The sequence below is a fragment of the Sinohyriopsis cumingii genome, chromosome 1, assembly GCF_028554795.1.
Source record: "Sinohyriopsis cumingii isolate HCF-2022 chromosome 1, ASM2855479v2, whole genome shotgun sequence".
NCBI classification, from domain to species: domain Eukaryota; kingdom Metazoa; phylum Mollusca; class Bivalvia; order Unionida; family Unionidae; genus Sinohyriopsis; species Sinohyriopsis cumingii.
Window position 1 is genome coordinate 135,939,326 of NC_142961.1, and position 18,265 is coordinate 135,957,590.

General features: G+C 34.6%; 1 protein-coding gene across 2 annotated transcripts; it reads left to right on the top strand.

Moving 5' to 3' along the window:
- The first annotated feature begins 369 nt into the window (after window positions 1-369).
- Window positions 370-17,313, top strand: LOC149807914 (uncharacterized). Of its 2 annotated transcripts, XM_089948069.1 has the most exons (9): window positions 370-481; window positions 4,406-4,545; window positions 5,579-5,671; window positions 7,918-8,056; window positions 9,748-9,788; window positions 10,089-10,158; window positions 11,197-11,233; window positions 11,979-12,042; window positions 16,569-17,313. In XM_089948069.1, exons 1-9 carry the CDS (start codon window positions 445-447, stop codon window positions 16,722-16,724), a joined length of 777 nt encoding a protein of 258 aa, XP_089804195.1. In that variant the 5' UTR covers window positions 370-444; the 3' UTR covers window positions 16,725-17,313. The 2 variants fall into 2 exon arrangements, with proteins under 2 accessions (XP_089804195.1, XP_089804234.1); XM_089948108.1 differs by lacking the exon at window positions 11,979-12,042.
- Window positions 17,314-18,265: the final 952 nt, after the last annotated feature.

Sequence of the window (18,265 nt, forward strand, 5' to 3'; positions counted from 1 at the left end):
CCCCGGCCGAGGCATGCCAAAGATATATAACAATAGTATTAGCAGCTGCCTCGCTTGACGTTCAGCAATAATCAGTTAGTGTTAGGACTGGTCGGCCTGTTGTCAGGATAATGATTGAACAGAGGTAAATAACACAATGTTGAAATTCTCTCTGTCTCATAATTTCTGCCATATCCAACTCATGCCGACATTGAAAAGTAACATAATGACATCTAGGCGCATTTCTAGTAAAGGAGTATTTAACTCACCCACACCATCACATCCATTAGAAAAAAAAGTTAAAGGTAGAGTGATATCATGATTGAGAACATTCACTATGCTTTAAAGAGTTACCTCCCTTACACTATTATGTACGCGCAAACGAGAAGACTAAGTGTTACTCTATACATGCATGTCGAAAACGGGGTGGTGCATACGTGCCAGCTCTTTGATAGATAACAAGACATGGCGTCACTAAAAGAAAAGGTCATTATTATAACAGGTGGGTAATATATTTGACATATTATATTTAGTGATGCACATGAACTGAAGGCAACGTTTTAACTGTTTGTGTATTCTGTGCATTCGACCCCTTTCCGTCGAAGGGTTATTTGTATGGTTTTGATAAGGGTCATTATCTGGAACAGGCTACCCCGTCTATCACCTTGGTGTATTAAATGTAATAGAGATTAAAATTATATTGCGTCGCTAATACACGATTACATGCTTAGTCCGTCATTACAAACAATGCTGCTGTTTTATATTTCAGAGCTACAAAGGTCTTTCGGGGTAATACATTATCAGTTTAGAAGAAATTTCGAGAATTACACGCATATATATGTGGATCTTATGTATGTTAATTAAATATTTATATCTTCTGTAAACAGAGACTAAACTTATGCTTCATTTTGTGCTTGAATATCTTCATAGACAAATTTGAATGCTAACTTTAGAACTGAGTATGACGTATATATAACCCAAATGACCCCTGACTGTGCAAAGGGGTGTCACTCTTACCTTGACTAGAGAGAGTTGCAGTTGATGTATACTATTAAGTGTATATATTGTTGTCTAAACTTAAGTAAAATAGTAATGCAGTTTCTCGATTTTTGGAGTTATGCAAATTGTACATATCATGCAAGCTCTGTCAGACGTGGGACAAAGGTAGTTCAACGAAACGAACCTCACTATCCTTTATAGCTATGTAACAGAAAGAAACGAATCAAACAAGTTTGAGTAAAATTTAAAAGAATGTTTGTTTCTCTATAATACAACGCGAAAAATAAAAAACACTTACAGTGTTGTGAATTAAATCACAAATAATCCAAAATGTCCTATCACAAGTCAACAAATATAGAATGACCCAAATGAATACCATACCAATAACCTTGAATGTCTTGATGTGACACAATGATGTAATCCATAATATCTTTGAATAAATTCTCAATATTCCCAAAGTAGTGTTTCAGTCCAAAATGTAAATGAGCACATTTTAATTCAGATTAATAATTTATAATGATTCTTCCAACGCTATATCTGAGCAAAATTAAATATGATGATACAGGTTGGTCTTGAAACATGATTGTTGTTGTTGTTGTCGTTGTTGTTGATGTAGGGTTTAACGCCATTTTAACAGGATAGGCTATACATGGCGGCCAATATTAATGGTAGAGGAAGAACCCGGAAAGAACCACCGACCCACGAGAAGCTACTGGCAAGCTTTCTCACATACCCACATTGGCTGAATCCGCGACTCGAACCCACGCAGACAGAGGTGAGATAATGAGATAATAATAATGATAATAATAATAATAATAATGAGGACTTTGTATAGCGCCTAATCTTTAGAAGCTCTAAGCGCTTTACAACATTAGACAACACCTATAAGATAAAAAACATATAATAATATTATTACAAAAACAAACACCCTGAAATTAAAAAAACATTAAAAAATAAAAAACATTCTGAGAATATTTCAGGTAGGAAACATTATTACGTCTTTAAGTTTGTTCTTGCAGTCGAAATAAGTGAGTTTTGAGAGCACTTTTGAATGGGATCACTGTGTCTTTGTGTCTAAGTTCAGTGGGCAATTCATTCCACGTTGCTGGGCCTTGGTATGCAAAAGAACGCTGTCCATATGACTTTGTTTTCATAGTGGGAATAATGAGTATACGATTGTCAGAAGAGGAGCGTAAGTATCTTGCTGGTGTGTACACATGGGTGAGATCGGATAGGTATGTTGGACTAGAGTCCGACAGTGAAACGTAGCACAGAGAACAAATTTTGTGTTTGATTCTGGATTGAATAGATAGCCATTATAGGGTACAGAGCATCGGGGAGGTGTGCTCTGATCGTGGTACTCTAAATATGATCCGAGCAGCTGTGTTTTGAACTTTTTGAAGTTTCTGGAGTAGATATTGAGATGAACCAGCATAATTGAGTTACAATAGTCCAGTCTTGAAAGTACTAATGAACACACAAGTGGTTTGTGAATTTAATGTTGGCGTTGCTGATATTTATTGTTGGAGATAAAGGATGTGAATGAGAAAGTATTTGTGTTGTGATCAGAATGGCCTCAGTTTTATCATCATTCATCTGCAGCTTGTTACATGTCATCCATGATTTCACATCAGAAATGCACCACTCTACACCTTGGATGGTAGCATCAACTTCAGTTGGGTGGCTAGATTTGTATATTTGGGTGTCATCAGCGTACAGTTGGTGAGACACTGGATGATGATCTATGACACTTGAGAGCGGCTGAGTGTACAGAATGAAGAGAACAGGTCCAAGAACAGACCCCTGTGGAACACCACAACATAGATCAACTGGGCTGGAGTGTGGTGTATTCCATTTGCAGATACAATGTGTGTCCTGTTGACCAAGTAGGATTTGAACCACAGTAAGGCTGTATCATGAATGCCAAATACATGCTGGAGACGGTGAAATAATATATCATGGTCTACTGTGTCAAACGCTGCAGACAAATCAAGGAGGGTGAATACTGTAATCTTTCCGCTATCCAACGCAGACAGAATGTCATTAACTACTTTTAGAAGAGTAGTTTCAGTACTGTGGCAAGGGCGATATGCAGATTGTACATTGCTTAAAAGACTGTTTGAATTTAGATGAGATACAAGCTGGGATAGAACAACATTTTCTAAGATTTTTGAAATGAATGGGAGATTAGAAACTGGGCGGTAGTTCTTTAAATCGTTATGGTCTAGTGTTGGTGTCTTCAACAGAGGCTTTACAATGAAAGTTTTGAAAAATGATGGGAATTCCCCGGATGAGAGAGGTATTAATAGCATCAGTTAGTGAAGGCAATACTGGATCTAAGCACTCAAGCAGTAGTGATGTTGGAATTGGATCAAGTTCACATGACTTTGGTGCACTCTTCATCACGATTGTACGTACAAAATCCATAGAGACAGGTTCAAATGCTGCTAATGGTTGCCGCTCAAATTCTGTATCCCAACTGTATGGTGACGACGAGTCAATTGAAATTGTGGTGTCAAGCTTGCAGTGATGGCAGTGATCCATAACGGAGAGCACTTTAGACAACTCGGCCACTCGGGGCCCCCATAAAACATGAATGAATTGCAGTACTGTTTCACTTGACCTAAAAAAATATATATATAAAAAATAGACTTCCCTGAGGAAAAAATCGCCCGGTCTTTAAACTTAAAATCCAGTTAGTAAGCTTGCTTACTTCTTAGAATCGCGACAAGAGTTATAAATAAATGATCTTAAATAAGGACGAAGATCAAGCACACAATGCAAGTTAAATATACTTAATACGTTATTGAATTTATATATGGATTTGTAATTCGGATCCTCCGGCGTAGCACTGTACTAATTATACTAGAAATGTCTATTAGTGTCACATAATTTAAATAGCACTGTTTTATAGTGAATACGCAAGGCTATTTTATTTCTCCAACATATGTAAAACTTAAACTTGATTTTAAACACAAAGCTTCCCATTATTAGAGAATTAGAGGTGTAAGCATTAATGCAAAAAAATATATCATTTATAATCAGCGGGGAAGAAACAATGTTAATTCAGTAGGGACCACATGTTGTCCAAATATGATTTGTTCAGTTTCTTTATTAAGAAAACCACCAGGCTGTTTTATTGTTAGGAAACTTCGGACACCTTCGTTAAAATTAAAATTATATACCAAGTAATAAGAGGCAAAGATGTACATTATATCCACTAGTTTTCAAATGTCAACTTAACACTACTGTATTTGCGAGTTCTCTGTTCTATACAGTCACTATCCTGTACATGTCTATCAGTTCGACATTCTTGCATCCTTCATAAAATGATTTCTGCAAAAGAATGTATTAAATTTCCATGATGTGTTCATTGTGTGGATGCATATTTATCAGTAGCGAATTCAGATTCATTTTATGGTTCTAGGTGCAAGCTCAGGAATAGGGGAGGCAACAGCAGTGCACCTTGCCGAACTACAGCCTTTCCTGGCACTTACTGGTCGCAATGAAGACAACCTCGGAAAGGTTGCAAAACAATGCGAAGAAGTTGGTCTCCCAGCAGAAAGGGTAGCAAATCCATTTTTATATGCTGGATCAAAGACTACTGATATGATAAATAACTTTTAACATTCAGATAAATGTGTACAAGTTATTGGTTGTTCTTCGTTTGGGAACTTTATCTCAATAAATTCACTATTTAACTATGTTGACGCAAGATGTTGAACCAACATTTTTTGTTTCTGGGTGCTTAGTTTACAGTGTATCCCCCCAGGGATGTAAAACTGAGGGTAAAAAAATCCCTTGGTGTCAGAACTGGGGGTCAAATAAAAAATTTGGGGGTCAAAAATATACTGACAAATTTTCATCCGACTGGTACTTTTTCAGCTTGAAATAGGATATTGCAACTTGCACAACATACTCTCTCTCTCTCTCTCTCTCTCTCTCTCTCTCAATATACAAATAAACCAACATGCACAATTAACAAACAAATGCATTGTCCATTCAAAGAATAATTTTATTAGTTCATTTTTCTTTAAAAATCGTACTTTTAGCAGTCTCCTTATAATCTTTTTGAAGCAGTATTATAGACCAACATATTACATACAAGCCAACACAAAAAGCCTAATAAATCTTTTTAACCGAATGGCAGTCACTTTACTGCCTGTCATAAAATGTGTACTATCATCGGTTGCATTGTACTTCGTCCTAGAACAAATTTATCCAGAAATCAAGGAGGCTAATGATTCATCTTGTTTCTAATAAGTTACACTTGAACTTTAAGGACGCTCGATGTTTAACCAACATTTTTTGTTTCTGGCTGCTTAGTTTGGTTCATGAGTGAGCATTTTCGAAACATTCTTCAATTTGCGGCGGGGTTGATTTCCATTCCAACCCAATGATATCTGAATTGCATTTCTTTTTTTATATTTATTACATTTGTAATTTTTTATAGTTTTACTTTTAGCGATTTTTTTTCTTCAAACTCCCATCCTTGGCATTATTGGGGTATGTTGACTTCATGTTACCCATTTCAGTTGTTGACTTCTCTTGTTTGCTTGAACATATTTGACACGTTTGACACATACAAATCATATTACAGATTTTGCTAATAAAAGCTGACCTGAATATCGAGGAGGATATAAAACGAATCGTCGAAACAACGGTTAAACAGTTCGGTCGAATTGATGTGTTGGTAAGTAATTTCAGATCACTAACCAAATCCAGTACAGTGATATTAAGGTCTTGTCGTTCCTGCTTTCACTTTCCGTAGCAAATACATGTTCTGCAAAACGATGTTTGTAACTTGGCAAACTACAATACAATATTTAAATTTATATTCGAATAGAAATAACATTGAAAGTCATTAAAAATATTGTTCATCAGAAGTAAAGTAGTCACTTAAGTGGTCTAGCGTTTCAAGCTTGACCACTCATACCATGGCAGACGAATTGCATAAAATGTGTGTATGGATCGTTACCAATACGATTTGTTAGCTATCAGAACAGCTAGTCACTCAATATTTTCTAACTAGGAATTAGTACACATTCCCGCCGCGAAAATGGTGAGCTATGTGCCCTGTTGTCATCTTTTTGACAATACACATATGATGGAGAATCCCGACACCTGCAGGGTCCATGCCAGGGGGGTGATTAGGGCGAAATTGATCATTTCACCCGAACAGGCGAAGTTGCGTAGCTTTGCATTGATCCCACAATACTTTCACCTTCAATTTAGAACAATCCAATAATAATCAAAATAAAACGTCAACTTGTTTTCTCAGATTTTCATTCAGATACGAAGATGTAAAGATAGAGGGGGAAGTCTTGTGTTCTGTAAACAATTTTGCTGCCAATATGATAATAATAAATGATATAAATTACATTTTTATATTGGCCATATACGGAATTCCTGCCGAAATTTCAGTCCCGATTCTAAAAATAAAAATAAACAAAACGAGCGGAAAATTTCATTTTGGAGCCTAATTGGAAAAAAATAAGGATTCGGTAGACATATTTATGTCCATTATGAACAAACGTATTCATGTTCTCGAACATTTCATGATATATTGGTATGAAATATCATATAATAGTATGACAAGAGGATTTCTGCTATGAAGGATGTTGTCGATTTCCGACTGTACCCATTTTGAGGCTGTCGTTTTATGTCATACGCCACATCTGGTTAAGCAAAATACGAAATGCTTGAATATTGTTAGAAACGTTTGGTGATATTTCATAAGCTATTTAATAATCCGACTTGAAAATATGCACAAACATTAGTTTAAAGTGACTTTTCGCCAACTTCGCCTATTCTGGCCAGAAAGATGTAATTTCGCCCAAATATTATGGTCCAGCTTGGGCCATAACGTATCATGATTAAATGCAATGAAATGCCAAGTTTTGTTATTATTTAGATGACTTTGTGGGAAGGTAAAATGTAAAGGCCTTGTTCCGATCTAATAATATAATATAACATCTATATGAATGGGATGGCAACAAAGTATTCCGGATGCCGCCAGTTCTCTCTCTCTCTCTCTCTCTCTCTCTCTCTCTCTCTCTCTGTTTATTTTAGGTTTGAAGATGATCATTAGCGGTCCAGCAATGAAATCTGTCTTATCTGTGAAATCAGACTCACCAGGTCGGAGGGACGTAATGTCCAGCAGAATCTGTCGAATCTGCGAAATAAGACTTCAGTACCATTCATCATCAATTCATGGCTACACCACTTAAATCGTCCTCAAACTTAAAAAAATGACAGACAGAGACGGACAGACAAACATACATACAGACAGAGATTTGAAGAAGGTTTTGTTTGTTGTAGGAGTAATATGTTCTTTACCTACTTGCATCAATTAACGCCAAGAGAAGATTCGGACCATCAGAAATTATGCGAGAAGAAAATGGACTGCATGTTGATCATTAAATGGCGAGGCTGTTAAAATATAAAAATATCAAAGAATATATTTAATCAAGATTAGTTTTCTAATTTGACACAAAGCTCTTTCGCATAGTTAAAACTCGGATGTAACGATTTAGTGTACCAACAGAAGTGATATAAACGAGCAGGTGATCATAAGATAAATACGTTTTGATTTGTGTTTGAAAAGGACCCATGCAACGTAGTATTTGTATGTATTCGAGACTTATATACAGATGGTCACTATTGCAGATCTTATGTATTTTCAAAGTCGCCTTTTGTTATTTCCACCTTGTACTTGAACCCGTTGAAAGTGTATGTCCGATTTCTCTATATTCCAGCATATTCAATCGTAACCCACAACCATATATCCTTACTATGTATATATGTATATGTATGTGTGTATATATATATATATATATATATATATATATATATATATATATATATATATATATATATATATATATATATATATATATATATATATATCTGTAACACATATTTGACTGTTTCTTTCAGATAAACAATGCTGGATATGGAGACTTTACTAATTTTGCAGACAGTAAACTAGACTTGTTTGATCAAATGATGAGGGTGAATCTTCGGGCCCCCTTTTACCTATGCCAGCTTTGTGCACCGTATCTAATTCAGACAAAAGGTAATTATTATTTTCTTTGATTTTCTCATTTATTCATATCTACATAGTATTCCATTTCCTAAAATTAATTCCACATGCATTGCAATTTGCCGTCTTGTCTCTGATATCATGACATTAATTTTAGAGATTTCTCTACGTAAATGGTTCTAAGTTGATTTTTTTATATTGTATATGGGTATCACATGAGCTTCAAGTGTCTTATGGGATTGATTTTTGAAGGCACGATCTTTGGCATAAACCAATAATTTTAAGAAATGGTTGAACCAGATTAAGTTGTCGCTCATACGTTTCTCAATGTACAACATTACAACATGATCAGTAATTCTTCCTTCTCACATTTTGCACACAAGGATATTACAAACCTAATCGAGAGAGAGAGGGAGAGGAGGGCGTGCGCCCTAGAAACGTCTTCTTCATATATAAGACGCAGCAATTAATCGTACAAAGCAAACGTGGAGAGAAAACATAGGTTTACATCAATTTTTTAAAATTATTTTCGAATATCGTACTTCAATAACAACCCGCTGGGGTTTCTTTACGTTGACTATTAGCTATTACATTGCGTAGCTTGGAAGAAAATTCCTTAATCAGCATATATATATATATATATATATATATATATATATATATATATATATATATATATATATATATATATATATATATATATATATATATATATATATATATATATATATAATCAATCTCACCTACCTGTATCACGGTTGTTTGAATCACATTTGATTTTTCTGCTTTAGGTTTAATTCTCTCCCAGTTGAAATAATTTATGTAAGTGTTCGAAATAATTTATTTCAGTGTTAGAAATAATTTATGTAAGTGTTTGAAATAATTTATGTAAGTGTTAGAAATTGGTTATGTATGTGTTAGAAATAATTTATGTAAGTGTTAGAATTAATTTATGTAGTGTTTGAAATTTTTATGTAAGTGTTAGAAATAATTTTTGTAAGTGTTAAAAATTATTTATGTAAGTGTTAGAAATAATTTATGTAAGTGTTAAAAATTATTTATGTAAGTATTAGAAATCAGTTATGTAAGTTTTAGAAACAATTTATGTAAGTGTTAGAAATAATTTATGTAAGTGCTAGAAGTTATTTATGTAAGTGTTAGAAATAATTTATGTAAGAGTTAGAAATAATTTATGTAAGTGTTAGAAATTAATTATGTAAGTGTTAAAAATAATTTTTGTAAGTGTTAGAAATTATTTATGTAAGTGTTAGGAATTATTTATGTAAGTGTTAGAAATAATTTATGTAAGTGTTGGAAATAATTTATGTAAGTGTTAGAAATAAGTTATGTACGTGTTAGAAATTATTTATGTAACTGTTAGAAATTATTTATGTAAGTGTTAGAAATAATTTATGTAAGTGTTAGAAATAATTTTTGTAAGTGTTAGAAATTATTTATGTAAGTGTTAGAAATAATTTATCTAAGTATTAGAAATTATTTATGTAAGTGTTGGAAATAATGTATGTAAGTGTTAGGAATAATTTATGTAAGTGTTAAAAATATTCAGAGCTGTTCAGACTAGAAAACCTCGAACAAAACACGATTGTATTACGCACGCTTTTTATGCAGAAGAGCAAGGTTGACTACTTAATTTGTTCAATTTGATCCACATACGTCTGAGATCGTCTTCCATGTTAGATGCACGTATATTGTTTGAATTTCAGGCACGATTGTGAATGTCTCGAGCCAAGCCGGTCAGCGGGCGGTAATTACTTATCTATCTATCTATCTATCTATCTATCTGTCGTCCGTCCGCCCGCACGCCTGTCCGTCCGTCCGTCCATACATCCATCCATCCATCCATCTCGCTAACTAATCCATCTATTTAGTATTGATTAATACAGCCAATTCAGGTCAGTAAAAACGACCTATTTTGTGCCTCTTTTAATTATAGTTTTGTTTTGCCGAGGTCATTATTCAATTTCAAATCATCGGTAACCATTTTCTTGTAAAATTTCCTTCAGTGGCGGTATGTACAGAATATGTCTCTTTATTTTTATTCTAGTTTCCAAATGCGATGATTTATGCAATGACGAAAGCAGGATTGGATAACTTCACAAAAAGTCTTGCCATGGGTAAACAACTTTTGTTGCTCTTTTTGTTACAACATTTCTGCGATATTGTTACACAAAGGAGTAAATATCGGTAATAAATTAATATTTTTTGAAAATGTTTAATAATTTATTATGCATCATACAATGCCAGTACACACTTTAGTCTCTGCAGCAAGTACGTTAAACATTATTATTATTATTATTATTATTATTATTATTATTATTATTATTATTATTATTAATGCCACAGATCATGCTGCAGATATTGTTACATGTTATTTGTTTTTGCTGAGTAACCAGTCAGATATTCAACAATAAGTTTGGTTGTTCACGTTTTTAATAATAACAATAATAATAATAATAATAATAATGATTATGATGTAACGTTATGTCAGGCTTTGGCAAGAAGAGCTAAATGTCTTGTCCAAAGGTACGGACGTTTCAGTGGTTGGCAATGTATTGGCTTACAGAATTCCAGCATGTCTCTGTCTTGCATTGAGTCCAGAAATCTTACTACTAAATTACCCTGGCGTCATGGAGTTTGCAGAGTATGCGTACTGTCACAATTTACTATTCTGAGCCTGACGTTTATGCTTACTACTTTACTTTAGCGACAAAGTTTCAGGGGGTAAATTGTAAAACAAAACAGGTCAAATCCATGGCACGTTAGCACTGTGGCTAGTGTTTGGATTAGCAATCAGTGAGTTGTAAGTCCGAATCATTAATAGACCACTCTCTCTCTCTCTCTCTCTCTCTCTCTCTCTCTCTCTCTCTCTCTCTCTGTGCAAGGCATTTTATTTCCAATGCCAAGACACTAAATAGCCTCTAATCTGCTGTTTTGCCGTTCACCATCAACCAGTGACAACTAAGGAACAGTTTTGAATCTAATTTCGCTTAACTGAATTGCTTTTCTTAACATGAATTGTTTCAAGTCTTTTCTAAATTATATTAAGATGTTCAGCTCATTTAATGCTTTATGCGTTAGACGAGTGAGTTGCTTCCTAGAATTGCATTTCGAATTCTTTACCAAGTTACATACAGATGCTTTTCTATTTCCAGAACTAGCAAAACACAAAGTCAGGGTGAACTCTGTGCTGTAAGTGTGATGAATTTTCCCAGTTTTCCTGATGATAATTCGTTTTTCTAATTTATTTTTGGTCGCATATTAGTTGATTATACTAAGCACGTGATTGCAACCGACTAATTCTAATTAGGCTTAGATAAGACGTACATTTATTTTCGATTTTCGATTACAAAAAGGGTAATATATGATTTTAACTGCTCCTGTGTCCGTGTGCTGAAAAATGTTTGTTCGTATTGGTGCAGTTCCTTTCACACTGTCTCGGGCAAAAACTTAAATACTACATATGATTATTATATTTTGAGATGTGTTAAAATCCCCAGGCATGTTGTTTCATCCCTCAGGGCGGGGGATTTGGGGATATAAGGGTCGGAAGGAATAAGGTAATATAAATATCGCGAGAGATATCCTGCTTATGTGCTTGAAAATCGCTTGTATTTAAAATCCTGAAGTGAAAGTTATTCCTTTCTCGTCTTCTAAAGGAACACGTCAAAGCTAGTGAAATAAACATTATTCGAAAGGAACCTATTTACTTCTTCTACACAAACACGAATACGAATATAAACGGACATACATATAAATGTACATATAAAAAGGAGAAATATGTGACACTAGCTACACACGGATATTTATCACTAAATACAAAATTTATGTTAATTTTAGACGATTTTATAAAAATGATATCATTTCCTTCCTTCTCTCATTCCTTCCTTCCTTCCTTTTCGATCTATTTATTTATTTATTTATTTCTCTTCTGCAGCCCAGGTATGACAAAAACCGCATTCCAACTAAGAGCAGGAATGCCCCCTGATGCATATCAAAAGGTTTGTATATGGAATAAGATTTATCCATGTCTTAATTTTGTAGTTACACTCGATGGTAAAATGTTTAATTTATTTCCGCAGTACTAATAATTCTTGTATTTATCTTTACACTTTCTTACTTTGTATCTATATTCCTTCTTTTTTTTTACCTTCCTAATAGTCTTTTATGATTTGTATTACTTCTATTTCTTTCATTATTCTCTCTCTCTGTCACTCTGTCTGTCTGTCTGTCTGTCTTTCTCTCTCTCTCTCTCTCTGGATTTTCAGATGATGCAAAGAAATGTATACTACATTCAAACCTTTATTTTTTTTCGTTGTAAGGCAGTAAATTTAAAGCTCCTCAACTCATGTAACCCCACTGGCTTGTATGAGTGGAAAAAGTTTGTATAATACGTAGACATAATATATGCATAGTCAGCATGTACCCCATGTTTGATAATTGTAGGTTACTGCATTTGGATGGGAAAATATGAACGAGTATTTCGGATGGAAATACTGCACGACCTTGGGAGTGCAGTATATCCATCCGACAAAAGGAGTTCATACTTTCCCATATAAATGCAGTAAACTTTTTATCATATGCTCATTTTCTTATTCTACCTAAGGCTTAATTATATAAACAAAAATACGCTACAAAAAAATGTAACTGAATGCAGGCCGTATTCCAAACTAAATACACAACTGCAGATTGATCATTACACAACAACAACATCATTAATGCGCACATGACTCCACTCAGATAAATTTGAACTTAGTCACGCGCTAGACATAACTTTCGAAAGAAAATGGCGTGTCTAGTTAAAATTTAAATTTGGAATTATATTTTGAATGAACGTGCGTTGCAACAACTTTTCCAGTTGATCTGGAATGAATAGATTTTGGTATTTTTGTCCATTCTACGAAATTTCGTAATTATGGTCTGGATTTAAATGTGACAATTCCACATGAAATACATCGGATTGAAGAAGCAAGGGAGAAGCGTGTTGACATCTGCAAATGTGTTTCTGTTTCTGTCATTGAATGTTTGAAATCATAATGTGGGAAAAATAAGTCTTTCAATTGCAATTATCAAAAAGACGCTTTGGAATTTAATGCTTATTTCATTTTAAGTGCAGTAAGGAGGATGTAATTGCACTTATATTAGAAATTACAGTACAATTTCGAAATGTGTAATCAAGATTGAGAACCTTTGACATGGCTCATGTAATTCGGATTTGCAAAACTAAGAAAGTACATTTTGAGGAAATTCAGGATGTAAGACTGCAAGTTTACTTTTTTGTGTTGCCATTCTGATTACCAGCTAAAGAAGACAAGTTTATACCTTGTCACTTGCATGTTATTTGTAAGGACCTTGTCTGGCGTCTACTGTATATCTAGCCTAAATTCAAAACATTGTCTCAAACAAGTTAACACTGAATGTGCCAAAGCAGCTGGAATGTGGCAGCCAACCAAACATCTGCCTTAGTTCATTCAGAAACAAATTTAATCAACCAAAACGTAAAGCGCGTACTACGCAAGTGTACAGGATATTTTTTACAAATCAAAAGTGCTGGCGTCTGCGTCCATTTTTGTTTACAAAAGAAAGTAGTTTCTTTATGCATGTGAATGCAATATAAATTGCTCGCGAGTTCAGTATCGTAAAATATTGCACGATTCTGACAATGTATAGTTAACGGAGAAAATAATGGGCATATAATAAAAATGCATATTTTGTACTGGGTGAGAACACACAGAACTAACTATGCAGTGGAGGTGAATATCATCTGATTCGGATCACTCGAATCACAAGTACAGGCCCCAGATAAAACTTGTTGCTTATTGTAACCCTTTGTAATGTTCTTTGTCCCCGTTTAAGTTATTAGGTAAGTAGGTTATTCTAAATATAATTAATAACGAATGGCGTTTTTTTAATAAAAAAAAATCAGATCAAAACCTTGCCGTTTCTACCTTCTAACAAACTCAATTTCATGATAGGTTTTCTCAGTAGCCCTGTCATTACTTACTGCAACCATCCCACATCATCGGTATAAGCTAACGGCTGCCAGCTCCCGTCATTTTGTACATCAATTTCGTTGTTATATACAGAAAGCCACAAGCAATCTCATGAAGCCCTACAAGTCTGCTAAATAATATTACACCCACACCGCATCTGGATGTTTGCTCCCTCAACACAAATGTACCACATGACGTGTTGTTTGGCTGGTGTCTGATGGATGTTTTGACATGATGAGAGCTTGCTTAGAAGCGTGGAACACCTGTCAAATCTCTTCATTCCACACTAAATACCCGGTACCTTGTGGAGCTTCTGAACCATGTTTTGAGGATAATTTATTTATTGCATTTGACCAGCATAATCCTTACGTGAATCACTCGGCGCAAAAAGTTACCTTATGGCAGCATATTAATCGAAAGACTATCACAAACACTTCTGTATCAAGCATTCCACAAAACCTTAGGTTTATTGATGAGGCGAAGAACAAATGGGTTGGAATAAATGAACAACTCAAACGTGGAGACGCTCCACAAATGACAACGCTATATTAATCGATGAAAAAATCTAAGGTTTCGACCGAAAGGTCGCCTTCGATACAAAGCTATGATTGCCAAGAACCGCATCACTTTCGTTATCACATGCCACCAATATGCCGCCAAAAACAGGAAATATACTGGCAGAGTACGTCGTTCAAAGAGGTCATCTAAGAACAGGTACGTGTCGCTAAAACATAAACGACAACCTTGTGCGTGCCAGTTTAAATTCAAGTCATAGTACGGAAGTAGGAACTTACAGCTGTCAAAATTGGCGCTGTCTTATATGTAGACTAGGGTTTTCAAGAGTGCGCCAAGAGGAGTTACTCACAATATCAATCCAAGGATAGGACGTAGTAGTCAATACGTCATTATGTCAAGAAATGCAAGATCCGTGCCACTCAGTATGCTGACGGAGCAATCGCATTTAGGGCAAGCAAGAACAGCCACAAAGAACCAAGGTTAACAGAAACATCGCCCACAATTGCAACTCATCCGCACAGACTCTAATCTCTCTCCACCATTGCAACTCATCCGTACAGACTCTAGTCTCTCGATATGATATTTACTGAGTCAAATCACAAATGGACTGATAATGAACGTGCAAAGAAAAGAAAGATATTATATATCTATCAATTTTCTATTCAAATATGAGTCAGCATTTTGCTGTTAAATCCCAAAGTAAGTAAAAGATACTTTCGTTTTCTGATTATGTATTACAGTACTCTCAAAATAGGCCGTGGCTAGTGTTTTCGTTGTTTTCTGGTTACAACTGAATAAGTGTGAATAACTATGCCTGAGACACACTTAACACGCAAATGAAAATGAGTAGCATTCTCTTTAACAAATCGGTTTCATCAAGTTCCATCACTTTTTTTCAATGCCGCTGTAAATAAATGCTAGAAAATGCTGTCATTCCCATGCCAAAACCCAATGGAGTCTTTCACAATGTCCCTTCAGAAACAATTCAAACGATACCGGCCGGACGAAGAATCCAAGATGGAAGACAATAACGTATGCTGCAATCTGTTGTGTTTAAGTCTACAGTTCCTTGTAGAAATACAAATTATCAATCCGGTTTCTGATAGCTGAATAAATTTTTTTTAATAAAACTTCTTGTTCCAAAATATTGCATGAACACATGCATTTTCCAGAAAAATAACAATTAATCCTATTGAATCCAAATAATTTAAAATAACTCCAAACCAAGTAATTTGAAATAACTCCAAACAGCACAACATAAAACTAACAGTTTAGCAGCTCTACTTCTACTTATTAATTCTTCAAAACATGGGTTATATGGGCTTTCTAAACCGTAAACAAGGGTCACTTGATCATCTTCTGGAAGTTTATAGAAGCAAATACATACTACAGATCACGTTTACCCAGTGTGACCCTGACGAAAACCAATCATTTTCACTCTAATAAAAAAAATAAAATATGTTTATATCTTAAAGACAAGGTCACACCATGACCTTGGAAACAACCAATCATTTTAAAATAAAATATAACTTGTTTACGAAGGTTGCTACAAATTCTGAAACAAGGTCAGGATTTAGATCATCACCTGGTGTTTATAAACTAACAGTCAAGGTCAAATTATTTTCTAATAAAAGTATCATCTCTAGTGAATACATTTACACTACAATATTATGTAATGAAAACTACAATTTTTTTAAAAACTGACAAAGAATTAAATTGAAATAAATATAGATTAAATCAGTTGTAATTTAATCAAATATACTTAACAGGTGTAAATTTTCATCATCCTACGTTTTCCTGCATTCGCATGTACTTCAACTCTGAGACTGTTTAAAGATTGATGTATAAGTTATAGACTTTGAATCAGCCCACAGCGTTCTGGATGTCAGAGTGTGTGGGTGTAGGATGGAAGGGTAGGGGAATTTCAAATGAGGGATATTAGTGCAATTGCTGCATAAGTGAAGACTACTCTTTGTTTATGCAATATTAGTGATCTTTAACTGATGTTGTCCTTACAGTATCTGGAATCACAGGAGGAGAAACAGCCACTGGGTGGAGCTGTGGCCCCTATTGATGTCGCCAAGGCTATCAAGTTTATGGCGTCAGACGAATCGTCTTTCATCACAGGAGAGCTTCTGTTTGTGGATGGAGGAAGGCACACTAAGCCAGTCTAAAAAGGCTATTATGGATTAAGACACTTGAACGTTACTTCAAAGCAAGATTTACTCTGTATATTCCAGACATTTATCAGAAGCTGACAAACTGAACTGTAAATAGCTAATCAGCACAAAGTTTACATAAACACCTTTCTGCATGTAAGTAAAAGCAAACTCGCCCTATTGGTAGTGGCATATGAATACTTACTGTTTTCTTACATCCAGCAAGGAGTAAGTAGACTATAACCTTGAACTACGTTTCCAATCTGTATTATATGAGCAGCTAACATTTTGCATCATATTTTACGTACGGATGGTTAGATGCTGACGAGTCCACGAGGACAAAGTGCTAAATTCTCACTCCATGTCGCTACACTTTGTGATGAAATTATGCATTTGACGAACACATTTGTTTCTGTTATACAGTTACGTTGTGTTCTCCTAAAAATTTTTCAGATTGCAAACACTAGATAACAGCACCTACCAATAATCAGGGCTTTTCTTGTTTTAAATAAAATATTTAAAATAATACCGCTTTATTAAAGAAGACTTTCGATTGCATGTGCAATGTCATGAAATGTCTATGCAAGATAGCAAAATTTTAACAGTTTGAAGTTTTGTATGTTACATAGAGAGGGTGAACAGACCACTTTTTAGAAGGGTCAAAATGGCAAAATAAGCCTTCCTAAAAAAATTTTTAAAAAATAGCGTAAATGACCTTAAAATCAAAATAATTAACCACACTGAGGATTCCCTCTTGGGTCTTTTTTTCCTCTGACTGAAAACTCATCAAGATGGGCGCGAATATATTACGAAATTGAACCAATTTGAGGTCGCACCCTCTCTGCAGCTGTAATTAAATCATTATTTGTTATATCATAATATGGTTCATCCAGAATCTCACACAGCTAGGTTAACCCGAGAGCGACTAGAAGCAATTAAAAAATTTCTTCCTGTTAGAGATTCATTCAGAAAAAAACCTACAGGCGCGGCAAGAAGCTCAAGTTGAATACGCAGAAGGCACCGAACAGTTATTTAAACCCGTCACAACAGCTACTGAAAAAGTCGTAACGGCTATTAAGGAGGATCTTCTTTCAGCATCAAAACAGACTGCTGAATAAACTGAATAAATAGCAAGAAGAACCAAGAAAACAAAAAAAGCTTTTACGAGATCTTTCAACTGAAATAGCTGCAGCTCAGCCTCCACATGTTGATGAAGAAATACTTGAAGGTATCCTCCACCTGTTGATGAAGAAATACTTGAAGGTATTGGTAAAGTTCGAGCTGAAATCTCGACGTGAAAAAAAAATTGCACCTAAACCTAAAGTAGGAATAGTAAACATTGATATGGTTAAAATATTTAGGGAAGGTTTTGTCAAAGATAATATAAATATCAAAAGTGAAGAACTACCTAAAAATATTAATTGGTATGTTTAATAAATCCAGTATTTTAAATCCTGGTTATGAAAACGTAAGTGATACTAATCTTATTAAATGGATATACCGCGTATATAAAAACATAAAAAAGTCATATATGATGATTTAGAATATATAGGTTT

Coding starts and splice junctions, on each gene's coding strand:
- LOC149807914 (XM_089948069.1), top strand. CDS start 445: ATGGCGTCACTAAAAGAAAAGGTCATTATTATAACAG. Junction 4,546..5,578: donor TTGGTCTCCCAGCAGAAAGG/GTAGCAAATCCA, acceptor ATCATATTACAG/ATTTTGCTAATAAAAGCTGA. Junction 8,057..9,747: donor GTATCTAATTCAGACAAAAG/GTAATTATTATT, acceptor TTTGAATTTCAG/GCACGATTGTGAATGTCTCG.